General features: G+C 46.7%; 3 protein-coding genes across 4 annotated transcripts in view; 2 read left to right on the top strand and 1 right to left on the bottom strand.

Moving 5' to 3' along the window:
• Positions 1-128: 128 nt before the first annotated feature.
• On the top strand, positions 129-6,206 carry LOC134037994 (cAMP-dependent protein kinase type II-beta regulatory subunit-like). Its single transcript, XM_062483576.1, has 11 exons — positions 129-738; positions 1,230-1,265; positions 1,691-1,743; positions 1,851-1,934; positions 2,102-2,208; positions 2,355-2,508; positions 2,980-3,081; positions 3,446-3,520; positions 3,649-3,717; positions 3,892-4,015; positions 4,704-6,206. The coding sequence occupies exons 1-11, from the start codon at positions 456-458 to the stop codon at positions 4,838-4,840; spliced, it is 1,224 nt and encodes a 407-aa protein (XP_062339560.1). The 5' UTR covers positions 129-455; the 3' UTR covers positions 4,841-6,206.
• A 636-nt stretch (positions 6,207-6,842) lies between these two features.
• LOC134037471 (HMG box-containing protein 1-like) lies at positions 6,843-12,457 on the top strand. Of its 2 annotated transcripts, XM_062482755.1 has the most exons (11): positions 6,843-6,926; positions 7,783-7,986; positions 8,211-8,406; positions 8,528-8,651; positions 8,849-8,966; positions 9,805-9,917; positions 10,196-10,352; positions 10,539-10,683; positions 11,075-11,374; positions 11,479-11,620; positions 11,846-12,457. In XM_062482755.1, the coding sequence occupies exons 2-11, from the start codon at positions 7,806-7,808 to the stop codon at positions 11,861-11,863; spliced, it is 1,494 nt and encodes a 497-aa protein (XP_062338739.1). In that variant the 5' UTR covers positions 6,843-6,926; positions 7,783-7,805; the 3' UTR covers positions 11,864-12,457. The 2 variants fall into 2 exon arrangements, with proteins under 2 accessions (XP_062338739.1, XP_062338740.1); XM_062482756.1 differs by lacking the exon at positions 6,843-6,926 and having other exon boundaries at positions 7,553-7,986; positions 8,849-8,960.
• Positions 12,458-13,116: 659 nt separating this feature from the next.
• The window catches only part of ptprz1b (protein tyrosine phosphatase receptor type Z1b), a 37,044-nt gene continuing 28,846 nt past the window's right edge, over positions 13,117-21,314 (bottom strand). The window contains exons 19-33 of the mRNA XM_062483666.1: positions 20,415-20,435; positions 19,940-20,036; positions 19,775-19,857; positions 18,637-18,771; positions 18,049-18,180; positions 17,679-17,842; positions 17,422-17,557; positions 17,029-17,175; positions 16,588-16,681; positions 16,291-16,364; positions 15,636-15,764; positions 15,367-15,528; positions 15,108-15,250; positions 14,540-14,675; positions 13,117-14,332 (exon numbers count right to left, since the gene is read on the bottom strand). Of these exons, the coding sequence (XP_062339650.1) occupies positions 14,189-14,332; positions 14,540-14,675; positions 15,108-15,250; positions 15,367-15,528; positions 15,636-15,764; positions 16,291-16,364; positions 16,588-16,681; positions 17,029-17,175; positions 17,422-17,557; positions 17,679-17,842; positions 18,049-18,180; positions 18,637-18,771; positions 19,775-19,857; positions 19,940-20,036; positions 20,415-20,435 (1,797 nt within the window). The 3' untranslated portion in view covers positions 13,117-14,188. The remainder of the gene's footprint in view (positions 14,333-14,539; positions 14,676-15,107; positions 15,251-15,366; positions 15,529-15,635; positions 15,765-16,290; positions 16,365-16,587; positions 16,682-17,028; positions 17,176-17,421; positions 17,558-17,678; positions 17,843-18,048; positions 18,181-18,636; positions 18,772-19,774; positions 19,858-19,939; positions 20,037-20,414; positions 20,436-21,314) is intronic.

Here is a 21,314-nt window from a genome sequence, read left to right as displayed (position 1 = left end):
TTTTTGTAAGTTTCAAATGCGTTTAAAATGTGTAAATTCCCTTTTCGTCATGACTGCTCTTCTAAATCTATTTCTATGACTGTGCAACCGCGCTTCGTCATTTGCCATCGGCTCGAGGAGGGTGGTTGCCATAGTTACGCGGGTCACATGCGTGGGTTTCCTGTAGCCAGCAGCAAAAGTGATGCTACATTTTTACAGCCATTTTCATGCAGTTGACATCAAAAGGCGGTTTGTGAGACACACTTGAACCGAGATCGAGAATGGAGATAACGTTAGCCAGATTTGTTGTAGCAACTCGCCATGGTCTTGGATTCCATTTTTACTCCTAGTTCTCCTTGAAGCATCCTTGGAAGTGGACTGTCAATCCTTGTTAGCAACAAGCTAACGGTAGCTGGAACCTTTTTTCCTATTTACTGTGTTGCTCCTCTGGGCGCCTCAAAAGACTGAATTCAGAGATGAGTATTGAAATTCCAGACGGACTAACGGAGCTGTTGCAAAGCTTTACGGTTGAAGTGCTAAGGAATCAACCAGAACCCGGAGACCTTCTGGACTTTGCCTTGCAGTATTTCAGTCAACTCAAAGAAAATCGGACGAGAGGAGCCGCCTTTGACAATGCTAGAAATTCGGCTAACGCTACTTCTCGCCCTGGAGGCGGGAGGGCGGTCAACTTTGCAGAGGAGGCGATGCAGATTGACTCTGAAAATGATGAAGACGACGAAGACGATGAAGAATTCGTGGGTATGAAACCAATGTCGATAAGCACAACCTGCTGGATACTGTGGCTAGTCATAATACACGTTAGCAACTATCAGCTAATGATGTTGGTGTCTGCTAAGCGGGCCAACCCGCACTGACCACACAAAGAAAGATAGCTAGCTAGCTAGATTTGAGGGAATCTGGTCTCCATCACTGTCAGATGCCAGGTCATGTGAAGTGTAATGTGCAACATAATACTACTACTCTGCACAATCTGTGTATCTTGCAAGTAACTAGAAAGTGTATCTTGCTAGACTGCTAGTAACTTGGTCCCCTCATGCCCCCAAATGCACTTGGCTTCATCAGGGCATGAGGCAGGCTCTTAAAGCGTAACGTTACTTATTGTGTTCCCAACACATACTCTGAACGACTCATTCTATAAGAAGTTATTGTCTGTCAAGCCAGTAAAGTAATATAATTAGTCTAACCTGCCATTCAGGAACTTTGTCGTGTTTCCTTTGCCCTGTGTACAGCACCTGTGATCAACAGATTCATGAGAAGATCCTCAGGTAAGGACTCAATGTCTGTATTTTTTTTTATTGTAGTTCGGTTTTGAACAACCCTCTGAATAGGTTGAATGTCCCCCAGAACAAGTGTGTGTTGGCAGACAGAAGAGATATTCTATGTCTCTGGCTGGGACAATCGATCCAACAAGGACAGCTTCTGCCGCTGTCATCAGAATTACCGATAATAATAGCAGGACCAAACTGCCTACCACAGGTTTTCCAACTCATGAAAGCATTAGATTGTTGTGAGATCACGCTCCTCGTGCAAGAACGAATCGCAAGAGGTGAATAGAATTTGAACAGTTCATTTATTTATTTGAGCATCCCTCTCAGGGTTGGGTGTTTGGTAACCATCTAGGGAACTGCCTTAAATACAGACGTATTCTCAGGGACATGGAATGACATGGAACGCGCATGTGTTTTCACAGTGTGTGCGGAGGCGTTCAATCCCGACGAGGAAGAGGAAGATAAGGAGCCCAGAGTAAGATTTCTCGTCGTTACTTTGGACGTAGAGCCCCAACGCTAGATAATGACCCCCTGCAATTGCAATCCCGCCATGTTCAGTCGACGTCTCTCTCCCTTTCTCAGATAACCCACCCCAAAACCGACGAGCAGAGACACAGGCTACAGGAGGCCTGCAAAGACATCCTCCTGTTCAAGAACTTAGACCCGGTAAAATGACAACACGTATATATGCACCCGCTCAATCACCAGAAGGCTCAAGATGGTGGATACTACGGCATACCCACACTGAGGCGACCCAATCCCTGCCTACACGAGCGTTCTCACCCCCGTGTGCGCTAACGTGTCCGCGTTTCTGTCTGTCGCCGCTTAAACAGGAGCAGATGGCCCAGGTCCTGGACGCCATGTTTGAGAAGCCGGTGGAATCCGGCGAACACATCATCGACCAAGATGAGGACGGGGATAACTTCTACGTCATCGAAAGGTAAGGCCCGTGTTTCGGCAGCTTTCCAAAAGGCGTCGTCGCCCGAGTCGGGTGTCCGTGGTGGGTAGGGTCGAGTTGCCGTCGACAGAACGGCAGACCTGGAGCTTGTTTCTTCCTGTGTCTTTATGAAACGTCTTCTTCCTCAGAGGGAACTTCGACATCCTGGTGAGCACCGACGGGTTGCAGCGCGTGGTGGGTTGCTACAACAACCGTGGCAGCTTTGGGGAGCTGGCTCTGATGTACAACACCCCCAGGGCTGCCACCATCATCGCTACGTCCGCTGGGGCCCTCTGGTGTCTGGTAAGTTCGACCGTTCCCAGTTTCACCTGGCGGCTTGGGCATGACTTGTTGTTTTTGGTACTAACTGTACAGAAGGTCACTGTACTAGCTGTAGTGAAAGGTCTGCCAGTGTTGGTGATGTGACATAACCCACACACACACACACACACACACACACACACACACACACACACACACACACACACACACACACACACACACACACACACACACACACACACACACACACACACACACACACACACATTCCACCCGACCCCAAGATGACCACCATGGGTGGAGGAGGAATCAGGAGTTTTGTAAGCAACACTGAAGCACGTTACCTGGCTCCGCCATACAGCCCCCCCCCCCCCTCACATCTCTACACCGAAGAGAAAGGACGGAGACCCCATGTTTCCACCCCCGGGGCCACGTTGCTCCAGCCGTGTTTGTCCACTGGGAAGGGTTTGAGCGGGTGATTCTGTGTTCCAGGACAGGCTGACGTTCCGGAGGATCATCGTGAAGAACAACGCCAAGAAGAGGAGGATGTACGAGACCTTCATCGAGTCTCTGCCTCTGCTCACCTCCCTCGAGGTAGGAGTCCGGCTAACAGCCCCTGCCTCTGCTCACCTCCCCTGAGGTAGGAGTCCGGCCAACAGCCCCTGCTGGAGAGCAGTGATGTCGTCATGAGCTGTCCATAAGTACATTGGATGGATGGGTGGGGAACGTACCCAGTGAATGATCGACTGAATAAACAGAAGAGAGTTGGAGCTGTTGATGGATGGATGGATGGGTCAATGTATGAATAAATGTAACGGGCGGGGAAATGACCACCCATGGGCAAAAATCGGCCAACCCTTGTTGCACATGAACACAATCTTAGCAACATTCCGAAAGCCACACTTGGAAACTCCCACCGCTATAAGACGATGATATCCCTCCTCTCCCCCCTTTGCAGCCCTCTGAGAGAATGAGAGTGGTCGATGTGTTGTCCACCAGAGCCTACAATGACGGGGAACAGATCATCTGTCAGGTACGTCTCGCCAACCCATCACGCGTACAGACCTATCTGTATCACGCACGTGCGTGGGATCTAGACACACGCATTTCTGCGACCCGTACTCGTAGCCAACGACATGCCTGTGGTGGTTCCCCGTGTAGGGGGACATGGCGGACTGTTTCTACATCGTGGAGTCTGGCCAGGTCAGGATCACCATGAGGAGAAGCACGGTAAGGCTGCCAGCCTGGAGGTCCTTCCCCCCTGTGCATCCATCACAATGCGTATCGTCACATGTTACACTGTCGTCATAACGCCACGTTCGCAACCTCTTTGCTTTTTACGGAGAAGGCAATAGATCGTCTGTGTTTCTTGTTGTTTGTCGTTCCCGCTCCATGGCGGCACAGACCAGGAAGGAGGAGGTGGATATCGCCATGTGCAGCAGGGGGCAGTATTTCGGGGAGCTGTCTCTGGTCACCAACAAGCCCCGGGCTGCTTCCGCCTACGCCTTGGGGAGCGTCAAGTGTATAGGTACACCAGCCACGCCGAGCACTGAAAGTTCCTTTCCACCATTTTTGAACTCCAGAGCTAGTTCGACAAGAACTACAATCGCCGAAGCAGTTCAACAACGAGCCACTGGGATTTGGCCTGGGGATTGTAGTTTGATTGGCACCAAGTACCATTGCTGAGATAGAGTGTATGCAGGGCTACGGGTGTGACCTCTATAATCCGTGTCATTATCAATACCTTATTCTCACACCTGACTTGCTTTGATCCTGAGTTTCACTTTATTGCCGTCAAATGACTTCCTGTTATAGTGTCCGTACCAGTATTTTCAAATAGTAACTACCTATATGACTGTCCTTCTCATCATGGCTGACCAGTAACTACCAATATGACTGTCCTTCTCATCATGGCTGACCAGTAACTACCTACGTATATGACTGTCCTTCTCATCATGGCTGACCAGTAACTACCTATATGACTGTCCTTCTCATCATGGCTGACCAGTAACTACCTACGTATATGACTGTCCTTCTCATCATGGCTGACCAGTAACTACCTATATGACTGTCCTTCTCATCATGGCTGACCAGTAACTACCTACGTATATGACTGTCCTTCTCATCATGGCTGACCAGTAACTACCTATATGTCCTTCCCGTCATGGCTGACTTGTAACTGGGTTTGCTAATCGTGTATTGGTGTTGTGTTGCAGTGCTGGACGTGCAGGCCTTTGAGAGGCTCCTGGGTCCCTGCATGGACATCATGAAGAGGAACATCGCAAACTACGAGGAGCAGCTAGCCATCCTGTTCGGAAACAACACCGAACTTCAAGAGCAGAACGACGCGTGAGAGACTTCCGGAGAGGGGAGAGTGGGGGGCTCTTGCCCAACAAATCCCTGGCACAGGGCTCTTTACATTAGCTGTCCGCTTGCCCCTCCATGCACATCTAAGTATCTTCTAGGTTAACGTTCGAAACAATCAAAGTGTTGTAAATGGATTTGGGTGTGGGTGGGATCTTGTGTATGAGTTGTAGTGTTTTGTATGACATAAGGGCATACTGTTGTTTATCTGTGATCTCAAGTTACATTCCTGGCCTTTAATACATTCATACACAGTATTATCCCAATGGTACGTAAAAAAAAACGCACTTTTGAAGTTTGTCAGATAGACCAATTGCATCTGGTTACAGTTCTATGGTGTCATCTTCAGTGATCTCCTGCTAGTGTTTAATGTTCCATCTGGAGAGGAAAAAAAGAAGAGGGGGGGGAGGACACAACAACATTTGGGGTATTTTTGTAGCCTGTTGTTGTTTCTAAGCATATTAAGTCGTAAAATATGAGCAAAGACTTCATATTTTGCGCGCGCTCCCCGGACCCTGGCTCACATATCTCTTAAGCTGTTAAGACCTTTGTTTTTTGACTGTACAATTTAACCTGAGGTTGCGTAAAACGTCAAAGCCTCTCGCAAAAAAAAAAGAAGGCTACTGTTTGGCCTCACACGAGGTGAATTCTGTCAATTCTAATATAAAAGTGTGTCCATTATTTGTGGTTGCCAATGTACATTATTTGATGAAATTGAACAATGCATAATGTATTGTACTTGAAGTTTGTACCAGTAGTCCTGGGTTTCAGTCTAAGATGTTGTTCCTAAAGAACAGTAGTAGCCAACTGTTTTATTATTTTTTTATTAATTTTTTGTTTGACGTATGGTATTTAGCCTTTTAAGTTAAATTGGACATTCACACACCATAAGGTGCTCAGTAGCCAAAAAAATAAAATAAATCGAGGGTAGGCTAAATTTAGGTATCGTGATGTTTTTCTGAATGAATACCACCAAGGCTTTGTTGACCTGTTTGTATAATAGGGTGAGAAGTTGCCAGAGGATGTTTATGGGTTTATTATCCATGTTAGTAACTCACAGTGTTCTTTTTCTTCATGGCATGTTTCATTGTCATAGCCTGTTTATAAAGGGAATTGGGGAAACTTTTGTGCTGAGAATTGCAGAATTTTCTGCACTCAATCCCTCAATACTTCCAAAAACAGGCAAAACGCATAAGGGAATCTTGATAGGAAAATAGGCCAAATCGGAGGTTCAATTTTTGCATAATGCTGCTACTCTTTTTGTTTCATACAGTTTGGTACTGTTTGTTTGTATGTAAGTTAAACTATTTATTTGTTATTTTTAAGTAAATGCTCAGCTATCTTTTTGAAGCTTAGTACCGTACTTGCCTTTTGAACAACATATTTCATAACTTTCATTTACCTGTTAAAACATTCAAAAATTCAAGCTCCAATGCAAGTCACTTACTTTTGAACAAGTTTTGTCAGTCGACTGAATGGATTTATAGCCTACCTCTGCACATATATACCTATGCCAACGACAGGTATCTGTATTTCTTCATTTATTGGTATTATTGTAATTGTAAACCTTAACTGTTTAGTGTGTGTGATCAACAATCTGTTCTTGTGTTCATTGATACTTAATTTAATAGTACACCCTCTGGATCTTGCTTTTAACAGTGTTGGCCCTTTTCTTGTAACGTTGTTACAAACTCTTACTTGCCAGAGTATTTTATGTATAACTGTTATTTGAATTGCCATTGCAATAAAGTTAGTTTTTTTATACAAATAAATAGCTTCCGAATTTAGATTATTCACTAAAGCAATATGGGTTCTAGTAAACATTTGACTTGTATGTGCTGTAAGAATCTTTAATTATATTGACAAATGCAGTGCAATAATGTATATCTTTATTGTATTTTCTATGACCGAACATGAAATAACATTGTGGCCAAATATGACAGTTATATTAAGGCTATTAGTGCTAGCCAATAGCGAAGATAGAAACCAAAAACTGACGTTGGAACCCACCAATGCCTCTGCGTAGAGGAGGTTTTTTATTCACTCTTTCGTTCTCGTTGATGGCGACTGTTTTGGTGAGTTGCAAAAGAAAGTTCATAGAAATGTTAATGTACTATAGTTTCTGAAACGATTTCAAATGAGAAAAAAGTATTGCTAGTCTTCTATAACATAACTCCTAAGGGGAAACGAGAGGATGACATTGCCTGGGTTTGTTCGAGTGTCAGATATCTCAGTATTTTCATTGTTTGTTTGTTTTGTTCTGACAGCTTGCGCAAGAGGCAAGCATTAACAGACTTTCAATCGATGGTATTTTCACATTTTTGGGTCGTGACATTCTACAAATTCATTGTAGATCTTACTGTAGAATCTAAAAAGATTTTTCGATAGTTGTCGATAACGCTCAGGACGATTCTAAACCGTGTTTTTCCTGCAAGCTCAACACTTCTGCTTTGTGACAACAACAAGCCTTACGTTTTCATTATGCTAAGGAGCCTAAGGATCGTGTGAATTCCTAGAATAAAAATCTGTATTATCATAGTGTGCATTCGGATACGTAAATTGTCAATGCGATTTCATTTATATTTATCCTCTTTTAAACGTATTTAAATGAGTTATCGCATTTTCTCAGTATTGAATGAATGAGCTCTGCTGCGCATGCGCGATGTTCTTAAAGTTTATAAACAAGGCCTGCGTGGAAGGAATCACATGACGTTGTTGCAAAACTGACGGGAGAGACAGTCTGTTCTTTTCAATCTGAATTCGCACACATTTAGTCTTACGATGTCAAATCATCCCAATCGATACAAATGTCCAACAGCTGAATGAATGTCATTTCCTCAAAATGACGTAATATAGGGATAGCAGACTGGCCCACACCCTATCATTCTGTGTAAAAAAAAAAAAAAAACTCCTTTGGTGTGTGTTATGCAGTAGGACGTCCCAAAGTGTAGAACATGGTATGGGAACTTAATCCCGCGCTGGGCTATGGGAGCCCCAAGCCGGGCCTGTCAGAGTCGGCTCCAGAGAGGGACCACACAGGGCAGGACACAAGCAGGGTCCAGGATCTGGAGCTGCTCCACTGTAACCTGCCCTCATCACCAGGAGACCCCACCAGTGACAGCCACATGGAATATGGTAAACACCAACACACAAATATAGAAATATAGAATAATAGAATTATCCATATTATATGGATCTCCTGTGTTGGCAAAGCGACAACTTTGCTGTTATATAGAAGATAATGCTTGAATAATATGATAACTAATAATAAATATTGTTATATTAATAATAATTATTCGTTAAAAAAAAATTTTCATGTGAGATACGTGTTCCATTCTTTTCCTTTTCCATGACTTCAGATGATCTCCCTGAGCTGCAGGAAGTAGTGGAGGACCAGTCCTCACCCACTGTGTTTCAGGTGGGAGTGTGTGTGTCCCACCAGGAGCGTGACGCCCACACCCACACAGCTCCCCCGGATACACACTGGCTCACACAGCTGGCGCACATAGCCACTGGCCCCCAGAGCCCTCTGCTACAGGGGTCCACCTACAGCAGGTTGGCTTCAGAACACACACACAGACATCTACACATTCACAGGCAAAATTGGAGTTTAAATATTTACATTATGCTGCTACTAAGTCTAGTTTCAAAACTCGACATGATTTCCCATTCCTAGGTCTTCTCCAGTCCATATTTTTGGCACCAGTAATAATCTACATTCCTACGCCCGTCCACCCCTAACCTCCAGCAGCACTCCGTCCCCCTCTAGAGGCAACACAAGGGAGCGCAGGCGCATCCGGGTAGGAACTACGACAGCACTCTGTCACCGTTAAGTCGCAGCCCGACCCGACGACTCAGCTTTCAGTCTGACACTGTGTCTTGAATGCTACAATGTCCCTCGAGATTTCTACGGCCGCTTCCTTCTTTTTTAGACTGTACCAGTTTGACTCGGACTTCAACTGTGTACGGTCTAAGCCCTGTTGTTTTGCTTGTGCAGGCGAGCAGTGAGTGTGAGTCGGCGATATCTGGGCGATCTTCTCTGTCAGATGACGAGGACATGGACTGGTGTCACTCCTGGCCTCCCACTGCCTGGCATGGCTTCCTCAAAGGTAAAGGTAAAAAAGAAAAGACACACACTGATACACAGAGTTTTTGTATGAGAGAGTTTTCTCTCCTTCTGAGGTCAAGAGGTCATGTTGTGGAGCTCCTTCCAGTCCACATACAGACACAGGCCTCACTTGTTCAGACTGACAGGAGTCAGTGAGGAGAAACTTGAGTTGAGTTACCATATTGTCAGGTGTAGTCTTTCAAGTATACAAACATGCTGACCAAATGGAGTGCCTTGTAAGGAAATGTTCTTTCAAAACTATATTTGTACTTGTCTATTCATTGTAAAGAAATTGAATATGAGTGATATGTTTAGCATGTGAGTGTTGTGAATTTAGTATCATTTTGAGAAGGATAACACTTGGGATTTTATCCTTACAAAGAAAAAGGTTTTGACCAAGTGATTGTCTATTTGTATTTGTATAGAGTAGATTAGCTGCATGATCTTTTACTCATTCTTTGTCAAGTGAGGAGTGAGATGTTTGGTTATGTGTGTACAGGTTACATGTGACTGATAACTCAAGCACCCATTGATAAGTATGTTGGGAATCTATGTTGATTCAAAATATATATTGTGAGAGGCACTGGCTTGTCAGACATTTGTACAGAGATTTCACACGTTGCAAATTGAAAGTTAAATTTACAAATAAGAAAAGGGAGGACTGATACGCAGAGTTTTTGTATGAGAGACTTCTCTCCTTCTGAGGTCAAGAGGTCATGTTGTGGAGCTCCTTCCAGTCAACATACAGATACAGGCCTCACTTGTTCAGACTGACAGGAGTCAGTGAGGAGAAAATATGCACCTTACAACCTGTTTATGTGCTAACATGGATTGTTTGTCTGCAGGCACGCGTCTGCGCTTCCACAAAGGCCCCAACATGGAGTGGCAGGATGCTGATGACCTGGAGTCAGACAATGACTCAGACAATGAAGGAGAGACAGAACCCCACCCCTTGAAGGTACAGTCCTAAATAGAGACTTCATCCCATACCCTCAAAGGTCATTTAGAAACAGTATCCTTTCCCCCAAATATCCAGTCATATAGAGACAGAATCCTATCCCCCAAGGAAACAGTCATATGGAGACAGGATCCTATCCCCCAAAGGCAAAGTCATATTGAAACAGTATCCTATTCGGATATTCCGAATATATACAGTTAAATAGGGATAGAATCCATCCCTCTTATGTATGCGATGCTCCTGTCTGCCTCGGCCTCCCTGGGGGATGTGTGTTCCAGGGCTACGGCTCAGAGGGACTCAGGCTGGTGGGTCACGAAGAGAGCATCTCCTCCGGTCAGGTGGTCCTCAGGCTGACCTTTGACCCTGTCACATCCCGGGATGGTCTCCTGACCGCAGAGTGCCAACTGGACCACCCCTTCTACGTGAAAAATAAGGGTAAGGGACTAGGGGTTAGGAGAAAGTGTGTGTGTGTGTAGGAGGAATGGAGAGGGGTAGAGGGAGAGGTATACTGTATCAAGAGTGTGTGTGTGATGGGAGAGGGGGAGAGGAAGAGGGGTAGACTACGCAAGTGAGTATAAACATGTAGGGGGTGTAACCTTCGTGTGTTCGGTCGTCCGACAGGGTGGTCCTCGTTCTACCCGAGCCTGACCGTGGTGCACTATGGGATCCCGTGTTACGAGGTGCAGGTGGGCGACCTGTGTTTGCCTCCGGGACACAGAGATGCAGCCCACACAGACGACTCTCTGGTGTTTGATGCGTTCAGGAGGTAAAAACAGTATGAACAGTGAACCTTTGTGACAACTGTTCTAACATGTAGCTTCCTAGTGGAGTTTGATTGAGTCCGAGCCATTAGGAATTCACAGCCTGCCAGACTAGGGTCAAATACTATTTGCAAGTATTTGCAGTGCAATTGAGTCATTTTACACAGTGCAATTGGTCCCAATGTGATGCTGTTACTTAGTTTTAGTAGTATTATTCCGTATCACAAGTTGTTAATTTAGTATGTTTACATTTAACTAGAGTAATTGAGGCAGTATTTTTGGATGAACTAAGTCACGGATTTCTGCCATTGACCCAAACAAAACAATTCCTAACAATGCAGTTCCTGGGTTGAACATCACAATGTGAGTGACTGTGGGCCCATGTCCCTTTCCTAGTTACGACTTCACTCCCCTGGACTCGTCCGCTGTGTACATGCTGAGCAGCATGGCCAGACAGCGCCGTACCTCCCAGTCCAGCGGGGGCGCTGTCTCCCCGGACCCAGACCGACAGAGCTCCAGGGCCTCTCGCGCCTCCGCCAGCTCTCCCCAGCGCAGGCCAGCCAAGGGCCAGCAGGCCCAGATACTGCCCGCCAATGCCACGCCCATCAAGTGCAAACGGCCAATGAATGCCTTCATGCTGTTTGCCAAGAAGTTCAGGGTTGAGTACACTCAGATGTACCCTGGGAAGGACAACAGGTGTGTGTGTGAGAGAGAGTGTATGTGTGTGTCTATAGCTGTGTAAACTCCAGCTCCAGATTACTCAGATGTTATATCTGAACGTGTGTTTGTCCGGTCTGCAGAGCGATCAGCGTGATCCTGGGGGAGCGCTGGAAGAAGATGAAGGGGGAGGAGAGGAGGGTGTACACCGTGGAGGCCAAGACCCTGGCCGACGAGCAGAAGAGACTGAACCCAGACTGCTGGAAACGCAAGAGGAACAACTCGGTATGGAGGGCACACACACACACACAATACTCTACTGACACATGCCTTCCACAAAACCAAAAAGAACTATGTTGGTCTACTCCATCTCCAACTAAATGGCTTTCGCTCCAGTAATACCCTTAACTAACAAACGCACCTAAATTCAGCGATGCACAAATACACACACACACTCTGACCTAGATTAGTGGACTGTAACATATCTAACCTCTTTTCTCTCTCCTGCAGGGTTCCCTGGCCATCTAGGGAGAGGAGAGACAGAGGAGAGGGAGGACCATACACACACACACACACCATAAACAAATTAATGAAAGCCTCCTGCTTTAGGTAGACAGATGTTTCTTTACTGTGACACTGTACAGTACATGCTTGCTTTTCAAACCAAATAGAAAGAAAACACATGTAAGACAAAAAAACAACACCTCTTATCTACTAACTGTGCTTGAACATGATATATATAAATATATAAACATGATATATATTTTTTATGACAAACTTGCCTTAATCTTCCAAAGCGCAAAATGTATTATTTTCTTCCGTCTTTTTAACAAACGTGTATTTTTCAGGTAATTTCATAACCCAGGCTTGAATATATAAACTGTGGTGCTGTAGCTTAGCGCGAGGATGGGCAGGAGAGATCCAAACAGAAGTCTATTTTTCCACAGTGATATTCGCGAGACGTTTTAAGAGTGGTTTCGATGTTTTCAGGTGTGTTTCTCAAAGTGTGTCCGACAGGATACCTTATTTGAACCTGGTGCCACAGCCCGAGGGGACCTTCAGATGTCTAATGATTCTGAGGTGTTATTGCTCTGTACATGTGTAGGGGTGGGGAGGGAGGTGGGGGGGAGGGAGGGTGGTAGGGGGGGAGGGAGGGTGGTAGGGGGAGGGAGGGGTAGTTTCCCACAGTCGGTCTGGTAGCTCTAAACATGTCTTTTACCCAGTCCCAAATCCAGTCCTATACCCTTCGGCCAAACCAATGACCAAGACCAGGATTAGGCAGCAGCCATATTGGAGAATCGCTCGATTGTATAATCTGATACCTTTAACATGACCTTTAAAGAGGAAGGAGCGACAGACCGGTTTGGGACTGGGAAGCTTTCACCCAGGCTCAGTCATATCATTGAACTGGGTCTGTAAACATGAGGTGGGTGCACTGCACTACAGGGGGCGACGTGTTGTATGCACTATATACACTTTATTATCTCGTATGAAAGGTATGCGTACTGAATACATCCATATTTGAAATAAAAGCAACAAAATCCAATAACTTTGTTCACCTATCAAGGTTGCATTCATTGATTGGATATATTTCTTTTTTTCCTTTTTTTTGTGCTCTCTGATGTGTACAGGTCTTCCTAAAATGATTGCACACAATGCTATTGTATTATAGTATAAATAAAAGCATGAATATAAATATTGTTTAGCATGTTGTGTATTTGGCTTCCCTTTTAATATTTGTGCAGTGTATTTACTCAAACAAGAAAATGAGGATGTTTGATAGTAAATCAAGTTCTTTATTTTTGTGTGAACCCATCTTTATATACATGGTGCCAATGGCCACAAGAAAAAAAGTTTGTCTATTATCATGAGATAGAAAAAGAGCAAACATTTTAGGATTATTCCAAACATAATCAATGTTCCTCCTAAATTATCAACAGTTATACATTTGTAAATGACTACAAAAACCACCCTTATAGTAAAATATAAAATCTAAAGGTATAAATAATTTTGGCCTGTAGATTAGAGTTATAGGATATTTACATTTACCAGATAAAACAATATTATTCAAACGTCCCGTTTGTCAAAACATCTTCAAAACCAAACCATTGAAGACTGAGAAAAAAAAGAAAAGACAGAAATCAAATAAGTAACATCATGTTTTCCCTTTGTGGCAACTACACGAGCAGGACATTTTCAGAGTAGAACTGGTTAAATGAAAGACACCACTGGAATAAGCGAGACAGACACACACACACACACAAGACATTTTGGCATTAGTCATACAACAGTTGTATCAAAGTCCAACATGAATTACAAAAAGGCACAGCATACAAGACTTCATGGAGCAGGCTGCAACACTGTAGTCTAGACAGGTCAAATTCACAGACTGTTGGAGAGCTAGGCTGAGGGCAAGCTAAAGCCAATATGGCAGCTGATTTCATAGGTATATAAAAGATCGAAAGTTGAGTTCACACAACAGTGCTACTAAACCCTGTGGTTGGTACTGTTAGGCAGTAGGAGTGGAAGAGAATAAACCGCTATGTCTGAAAACTTCCACGGTCCAGCAATGACATAAACACAAAGAGGATATGACCAAGATTGTTGGGCTCCTGTCAGCAAGATGTTACGCTTCCTCCCAGTGTGTGTGTGTGTGTGTGTGGGTGTGTGTGTGTGTGTGTGTGGGTGTGTGTGTGTAAGTGTAACTTAGTGTGTGCTCCCGTGCATGTGCGTGTTTGTGAGTGCGTCTTCATTGCACGCCTGTGTGTGCGTGTACGTATGTGTTTGTCAGTATGTGTGTGCTGTGTGTGTGTGCTAGTATATATGTGTGTGTGTGTGTGTCACAGAGAGAGGCTACATGAGGGACTCCAGACTCTCGGCGGTGATGACCGTGCCATGGGGAATCGAACCGTTAGTCTCGGAAGACTGCAGTGTCTTCTGGTCCTCCTGACTGCTCACCAGACTCAGCACTGCCCGGTACAGGAACTGGTACTGCTCCTGCAGATTGGTGTGTGTAAAAAAAAAATCAACCCCCCCACAAATGATACAAAGAAAAATGTGTGTTAATACAGCATCCTGTATATGGTATACGGTGGTACGGGTGGTTTATACACTATCCTGTATGTGGTATACAGTGGTACGGGTAGTTTATACAGTATCCTGTATGCGTGTGCATGTGTGTGTGTGCTTGTGTGTAGTACCCACCAGGTCGTTGAAGACCCCGGGCCTCATGAGGTTGGTCATGCGGGCCACCTGGTACACGTCCACGCTGGCCTCCTGCTCCAGCTGGTGACACAGGGTGGTGAGGGCGCAGAACAGCCCCGCCGTGGTCCCCCCCAGCCTGGCAGTGCATGGCATGGGCACACGGAGCACACACGACCCACACAGGTCACACACGCGTACCCATAGACAAGCAGCACACAGCTCCCTATTTGCGATTGTGCACCTTCCGACTATGTGTTGAATATTTCTGTACACTAGGAAGCACTAACTGTCCATCAATATCCTACCTCAAATAATGATAGTTTATAGTAAGAAAGAAAAGGGTCCAAACGAATAACTAAACGTTACTGTAAATACGATTACTACTCATATCCTATCCAAAACGTACACTAAAGAAAAGCCACCACGGTGTCGGAGCATGGGTGACGTTTCTCGACCCAGAAGGAGGTCAAACGGGTTCCGGATCACGCGGAGAATTCCGGACCTTACGCTGGTTCGGAAACGTCCTCACGCCAACTATACAGCCAAACGCTGGGTCACGTGTCCTCACCGGTCATGTACCACCACTGGGCCATCCCTCTCCCTGCCGTGCTCTCTGACGATGTTGACCAGCTGAAAGCAGTTCCTGATGGGGCTGTCTGGGTTGGGCCAGCAGCGGGAGGCATACTGCCTCACCTCCAGCACATAGTCATCCTGGGGGGGGGGGGGGGGGGGGGGGGGAGAGCTAGTAAGAAAGGACGGAGGGAGGGATGGAGGTCCTTGTGTGCGGGTGTGTTTGTTTGCGTGTGTATGTGTGTGTGTGTGTTTACCTGTGTGGCCTCCAGTATGAAGTCCTGGACAACCAGTCTCTCCTCATTGGCCAGGCAGACGTGTTCTTCTCCAGAGAACGACACAGTGAAACCCTTGCAGCTGATTGGTTGGTCTTTGCTGGGCCAGTACACCCACGGCTCCTCTCTAGGGCTCTGACACGACTGACAAAAAAACACGATGTTTGCTTGTGAATGTGTCTGTCCGTGTCAAGTCTATGTGTGTGTGTGTGTGTTTTATGTGTAGTAGGTGTGTGTCAGAGGGACTCCACCTGTGTATGTGTGTCGGGCAGGGCAACGATGACTCGCGCGTTGTGGTCCCAGACCATTCTCCAGAAGTCGGACACAGTGCTGACCAGAGGAGTCTGGGTCAGAATGAACTCCCTGCTCTGGTGGTGCCCCTGCAACCACAACATGACCGTGGTATGACCTCAGCACAACCACAACAAATACAACGGTTTATTCCGCAGTTGACCAAGGTTGGTAATCTGGATGTAGCACAGTTCATGTTGAAATACAATTCTTCTACAGAGTACTGTAGAAGAATTGTCGTTTAAGAGGGTTGTTGTATCCTAAGTAGCCACCTCTACTTTCTTATTTGCGCGAGACAGACTTTGCTAAAACGCCACCTCGCTGAGTATGAACGCTAATGAAGTGTCTGATATTTGTCTGCGTAACCATCGCATAGGAGGTCTTACATTACATTTTTACATTTAGTCATTTAGCAGACGCTCTTATCCAGAGCGACTTACATTACAGGGACACAGTACAGGGACATTCCCCCGAGGCAAGTAGGGTGAAGTGCCTTGCCCAAGGACACAACGTCAGTTGGCATGACGGGAATCGAACTGGCAACCGCTCAGCCACCTGACTCCCTATGGTCTTAGGAGAACGCGGGAGGATCTGCTGTGACGTAGCATGTCTTACCATGACGTAGGAAGCGTTGATGTAGTCGGAGGAATCGCTTCCGGCCGTGGACAAACACACTCTGGATCGCTCCACTGTACACACATGGACACACACAGATTATTACCACCTAATGCTTTCACCTCAAAATTCTGCAAGTCTAATGGATTCAGTCTCTAACTGGCTAAATTAAGTAACCGTCATGAATGACCCACGTTTGTAGCAGATTAAGACACTTCAGGGACATTTCTGGGCAGTGCGTGTGCGTGTGTGTGTGTGTGTGTGTGAGTGTGCGTGTGTGTGAGTGTGCGTCCTCACCAGGCATGAGAGAGGAGCTTCTGTTCTTCTCAGCGTTGCCTTCCTTCAAGGCGGTAGCGTAGTCCGACTGTCGGGCCCTGCGTTGACTGACCAGCTGGGAAACACAAACAGAAACACGATCAACAGAAACACCACGACCATCATTCTGTGGCACTCCTCAAGCTTAGAGTAGGAAAACACTCATATACAAAAAGGATTTGGGTTCTGTGTCCTAAAATTATATTTCGACATAAGATACATCCTGGATTCAGAATCGAATTAGAACTATTCTACAGGTTTACACATGTAGTAACGCTACACATACTGCAGTAACTTAAAGTGATGCTTCTAGAAGTATACTAGTCCTGGAGTAATACTGTGTGTGCCATACAATGGAATCATGCTGACATTAATTCTTAATGCAGGTATGGTGTGTGGACCCCTGACCACTTGATCTCGGACCTTAAACTGCTTCTCCATGCGTGTCCTGCCCGAGGGCGCTGGGGTCAGCAGGTCAGACACGTATGAGTGAATGAGGTCGGAGGTCACCAGCGTGTCTTTGCTGAGGATGGCCTCCACCAGTGCATCGTGGGTAAATACGTACTGCTCCTGGATGCAGGGAACACCGACAAAGAGAGAATCGTCCAGTCACAGTTTGAAGGTTAATGACTAAACGTGATGCAACAGACGCGAACCCACAACCTTGAGTTGTCTTCACTCCTCACTCCGTTTTCCTTTAATGCAAATGGTAACATTCGATACAGAATTTCTCCTTGTGTCACAGGCGGTGTTGCGTTGCTTGTTCGTCTGGCTTCCTGTCTGTCTTGCCCTTTCTGAGTTTGCGGTTGCGTTTACCTCGGTCTGAACCAGGTAGTTCCTCTGCGTTCGAACGTGTTTGAGGAAGCCGAGCACGTTGACCTTGCCCTGCTCCTGGATCTGCTGCAACATGCTGTCCAGCACGATGTAGGTGCCTGTCCTGCCCACGCCGGCGCTGCAACACACACACACACACACACACACGGAAAACACATCATGAACACCATGAATGCTCTGGGATATCGGTCACCTCACGGGATCGTCATGGCAGGGATGTTCCCGACACACACACACACCTGCAGTGAACGAGGACAGGGCCCGAGTCGTTGGTCCGGTCCTGGGTGGAGGTCCGGACGAAGGAGAGGACGGGGAGGGTGTACTCTGGGACCCCCATGTCGGGCCACTGGGTGTAGTGGTACTGGAGCACTGTCCTCTCTGTACCACGGCCCTTCTGGGAGGCCTGGGGGGGGGGGATGTTCGGGGGGGTGGGGGGTTGGCTTTAGTAAATTCATACAATCCATGAATACAACACAGGTGGCAATACAGGTGTAAAACTGTGCTAGGGAATCGGTCGTGCGACGTCTTGATGGGCTTGGTTGGTGGTTCGGTTGGCGGGACTTACGTGCATGCGAATGCGTGCACGTGTGTGTGAGGGCCCCTGCTTACCTTCTGGCTGCTGTCTCTGAGGGTGAACGTTCTCAGGGTGTAGTAGGCCAGGGTCTTGGAGCTGCGCAGGCTCACCTGGTACTGACCATAGTCCTCCTGGTTCTCCTCTGGCCAGTACTGCTCACACTTCCTCTGAGAGAGAGAGAGAGAGAGAGAGAGAGAGGGAGAGAGAGAGAGAGAGAGAGAGAGAGAGAGAGAGAGAGAGGGAGGGAGGGAGAGAGAGAGAGAGAGAAAGAGGGAGAGAGAGAGAGAGAGAGAGAGAGAGAGAGAGAGAGAGAGAGAGAGAGAGAGAGAGAGAGAGAGAGAGAGAGAGAGAGAGAGAGAGAGAGAGAGAGAGAGGGAGGGAGGGAGAGAGAGAGGGAGGGAGAGAGCGAGAGCGACATGGTCAGTGTTGGGGATAGTGAGGCACGGTACAGGAGGGTAGAAGTAAAGAGAAAGAGAGGGGGGGGGGATAAAAGAGAGAGTGGATTAGATAGAGAGTTAGGTATTCCATCTTGCCCCCTCTCTCTCATCCTCTCTCACCCTCCCTCCCTCCCTCTCTCTCTCTCTTCCATCCTATGCTGTGTGTGTGCTGGTCGGGGGGCTCACCCTTCCCTTCTCCAGTAGGTTGGTGATCATGATGATGACGCCCACGTTCTGCTGCCACACCATCCTCCAGAAGTCCTCCCTGCCGGCCCTCAGGGGCCCCTGGGCAGCGATGTACGCCCGGGGACGCTCGAACCCCTGGCAGCCAGAACCAGCATGCAGGAGGAAGGGTTAGACACACCGTTCTGCCATGTGTTCATCCAAGAACATCTCTCTACCTGTCACGTCCATCCGTCCTTCCATCCGTCCATCTGTGCATCCATCCATCCATCTGTGCATCCATCCATCCATCTGTGCATCCATCCATCTGTGCATCCATCTGTGCATCCATCCATCTGTGCATCCATACATCCATCCATCTGTGCATCCATATGTGCATCCATCCATCTGTGCATCCATCCATCCAACCATATGTGCATCCATCCATCCATCCATCTGTGCATCTATCTATCCATCCATCCATCCATCTGTGCATCCATCTGTGCATCCCTCCATCTGTGCATCCATTCATCCATATGTGCATCCATACATCCATCTGTGCATCCATCCATCCATATGTGGATTGTCGTAGGCCGAAAACTGGATAAGACACCTTAAGTTTAGGCGTAAGTGGATCCTGACCCTTATTGATCAAGTCAGGGAAAACACACAGTTAGGTCTCTCGGAGCACAAAGTGAGAGGCACCTTAACATCTGAATACAGACAGCATTTATAGCATATGGACAACCCCTTATCATAATGGCAGTTCACCCTGTCCTCCCAAAACCCAAATGGTCAGTCTACCCTGCTCTCGATGTATCTCGTTATCTCCTGTAAGCGTTATGTCAATATGTTATGTTCTCGTTGTAACTGCTGATTCATGCTTATCTTGAATCAGCTGACCCCCTCCCCTTACTGTCCCTGTTTCTCTGCTGAGAGACCAAATGTCAAGACAAAGCTGGCTTGACCTGTGGTTATCCACTTACGCCTAAACTTAAGGTGTCTTATCCAGTTTTCGGCCTACGACAGCATCCATACATCCATCTGTGCATCCATCCATCAATATGTGCATCCATACATCCATCTGTGCATCCATCCATCAATATGTGCATCCATACATCCATCTGTGCATCCATCCGTGCATCCATTCATAAACACTTACATCCACAAAGTTGGCATTGATGTAGTCTGACACTTTGCCCTTCCCGTCCAGACTGTTGGTGAGTTTGACTCGACTGTGGTCATCTGGGACAGAGAGAGGGAGTGGGGTCAGTGTGTGTGCGTGTGTGCACAAACAAGTGTGTGTGTTTGCGTGTGTGTGCCTTACAAGCCAGGATGTTGATGTATCTGTTCTTAGTCCTGTTGTCAGGGTGGTTGGAGCTCTCTGTGGTGACGCTCAAGTCCACGGTGCACTCCTGAACCTCCTGGAAGAGATCACACTGACAGTCAGCACGGGACACACACACTCTCTCACACACACACACACGCGCGCACGCGCACTCACGCACACTCACGCACACTCACGCACACTCACAATGAGCCCACACCAAAAAACCTCACTATCCAGTCTAATGATCATGCAAGGAAAACAAAAGAGACCCAATTCCAGCACACACCAGTCCAGCTATTCAGCGGCGTGATGACATCACATTGGTCTAGGTTTGAGAATTGAACACATGACAAACCACGGGATGGTGTTTGAGGTGGAGAGAATAAAAATCAGGAATTCTTACATTCTATGGAGACCAACCACATCTCTGTTAGTGTGTTCAAGTCAAAGACGGAGGGAGAAGTATCCTTACCTCACAACACTCTTTCACAATCTAATGAGGGGGGGGGTGAGAATGCAGAAAGCACAGTGATGAGGGGGGGTTTGACACAGACAGACAGACAGACAGGCAGGCAGGCAGACAAACAAACAAACAGGCAGATAGACAGACAGGCAGACATACAGAGAGGCACACAGACAGACAGACAAACAGATAGACAAAGAGACAGACAGACAGCCCGACAGATAGACAAAGAGACAGACAGACAGACAGACAGACAAAGAGACAGACAGACAGACAGACAGACAGACAGAGAGACAGTAACCGGTCAGTGCAAATACAGAAACACATGGCACATCTGTGTGTGTGTGTGTGTGTGTATCTTGTGCACAGGTGTGTTGGGGAACTCATGCTTGGGATAGAAGTCTGAACCAGGGATACAACACTTGTGTATCCTACTCAGACCTCATAAACAAAACACAAGCAGCACCACAGTTGCCCCGGCCGACTGTCTGTATTATGTGCAGTGTCCTTGCAGCCAGGTTTCCCTTGGCATGCTTACTGCTCAAAAAGGAAGATATATGGTAACATTGAACAGGACCTGAGACCAAACTGAAACAAACCCATTTGAATCGGAGATGCTTTTCCAAAATCTTTTGCTCGCGCATTACAGTTGTTTTCAGAGAAATATAGGGTTTCTCTTATTGTAAGGGGACGTCGTTGAGTGAATTACTATGACAGCCATTGTTGAGATTTCATCAGATGAAATCTCAACAATGGCTACTCCCTTCACACGGAAGCTCTCGAAGGCTTTCGTGTCTTCCTCTCTGACAGAGCTACACGATGTTAATACTGTTTGGGGGTGCGTTAGAGAGCTGACGGGGGGGGGGGGGGGGGGGGGGGGGGACAGACAGCAGCAGGGGCCGTGGAGGA

The sequence above is a fragment of the Osmerus eperlanus genome, chromosome 17 (assembly GCF_963692335.1).
Source record: "Osmerus eperlanus chromosome 17, fOsmEpe2.1, whole genome shotgun sequence".
Taxonomy (NCBI): Eukaryota; Metazoa; Chordata; class Actinopteri; order Osmeriformes; family Osmeridae; genus Osmerus; species Osmerus eperlanus.
This window is presented reverse-complemented; position numbering and strand designations above follow the sequence as displayed.

Coding starts and splice junctions, on each gene's coding strand:
- LOC134037471 (XM_062482755.1), top strand. CDS start 7,806: ATGGTATGGGAACTTAATCCCGCGCTGGGCTATGGGAGCCCCAAGCCG. Junction 8,407..8,527: donor CAGGGGTCCACCTACAGCAG/GTTGGCTTCAGA, acceptor TCCCATTCCTAG/GTCTTCTCCAGTCCATATTT. Junction 11,375..11,478: donor TACCCTGGGAAGGACAACAG/GTGTGTGTGTGA, acceptor TCCGGTCTGCAG/AGCGATCAGCGTGATCCTGG.
- LOC134037994 (XM_062483576.1), top strand. CDS start 456: ATGAGTATTGAAATTCCAGACGGACTAACGGAGCTGTTGCAAAGCTTT. Junction 1,266..1,690: donor ATTCATGAGAAGATCCTCAG/GTAAGGACTCAA, acceptor GTGTTTTCACAG/TGTGTGCGGAGGCGTTCAAT. Junction 1,935..2,101: donor TGTTCAAGAACTTAGACCCG/GTAAAATGACAA, acceptor CCGCTTAAACAG/GAGCAGATGGCCCAGGTCCT.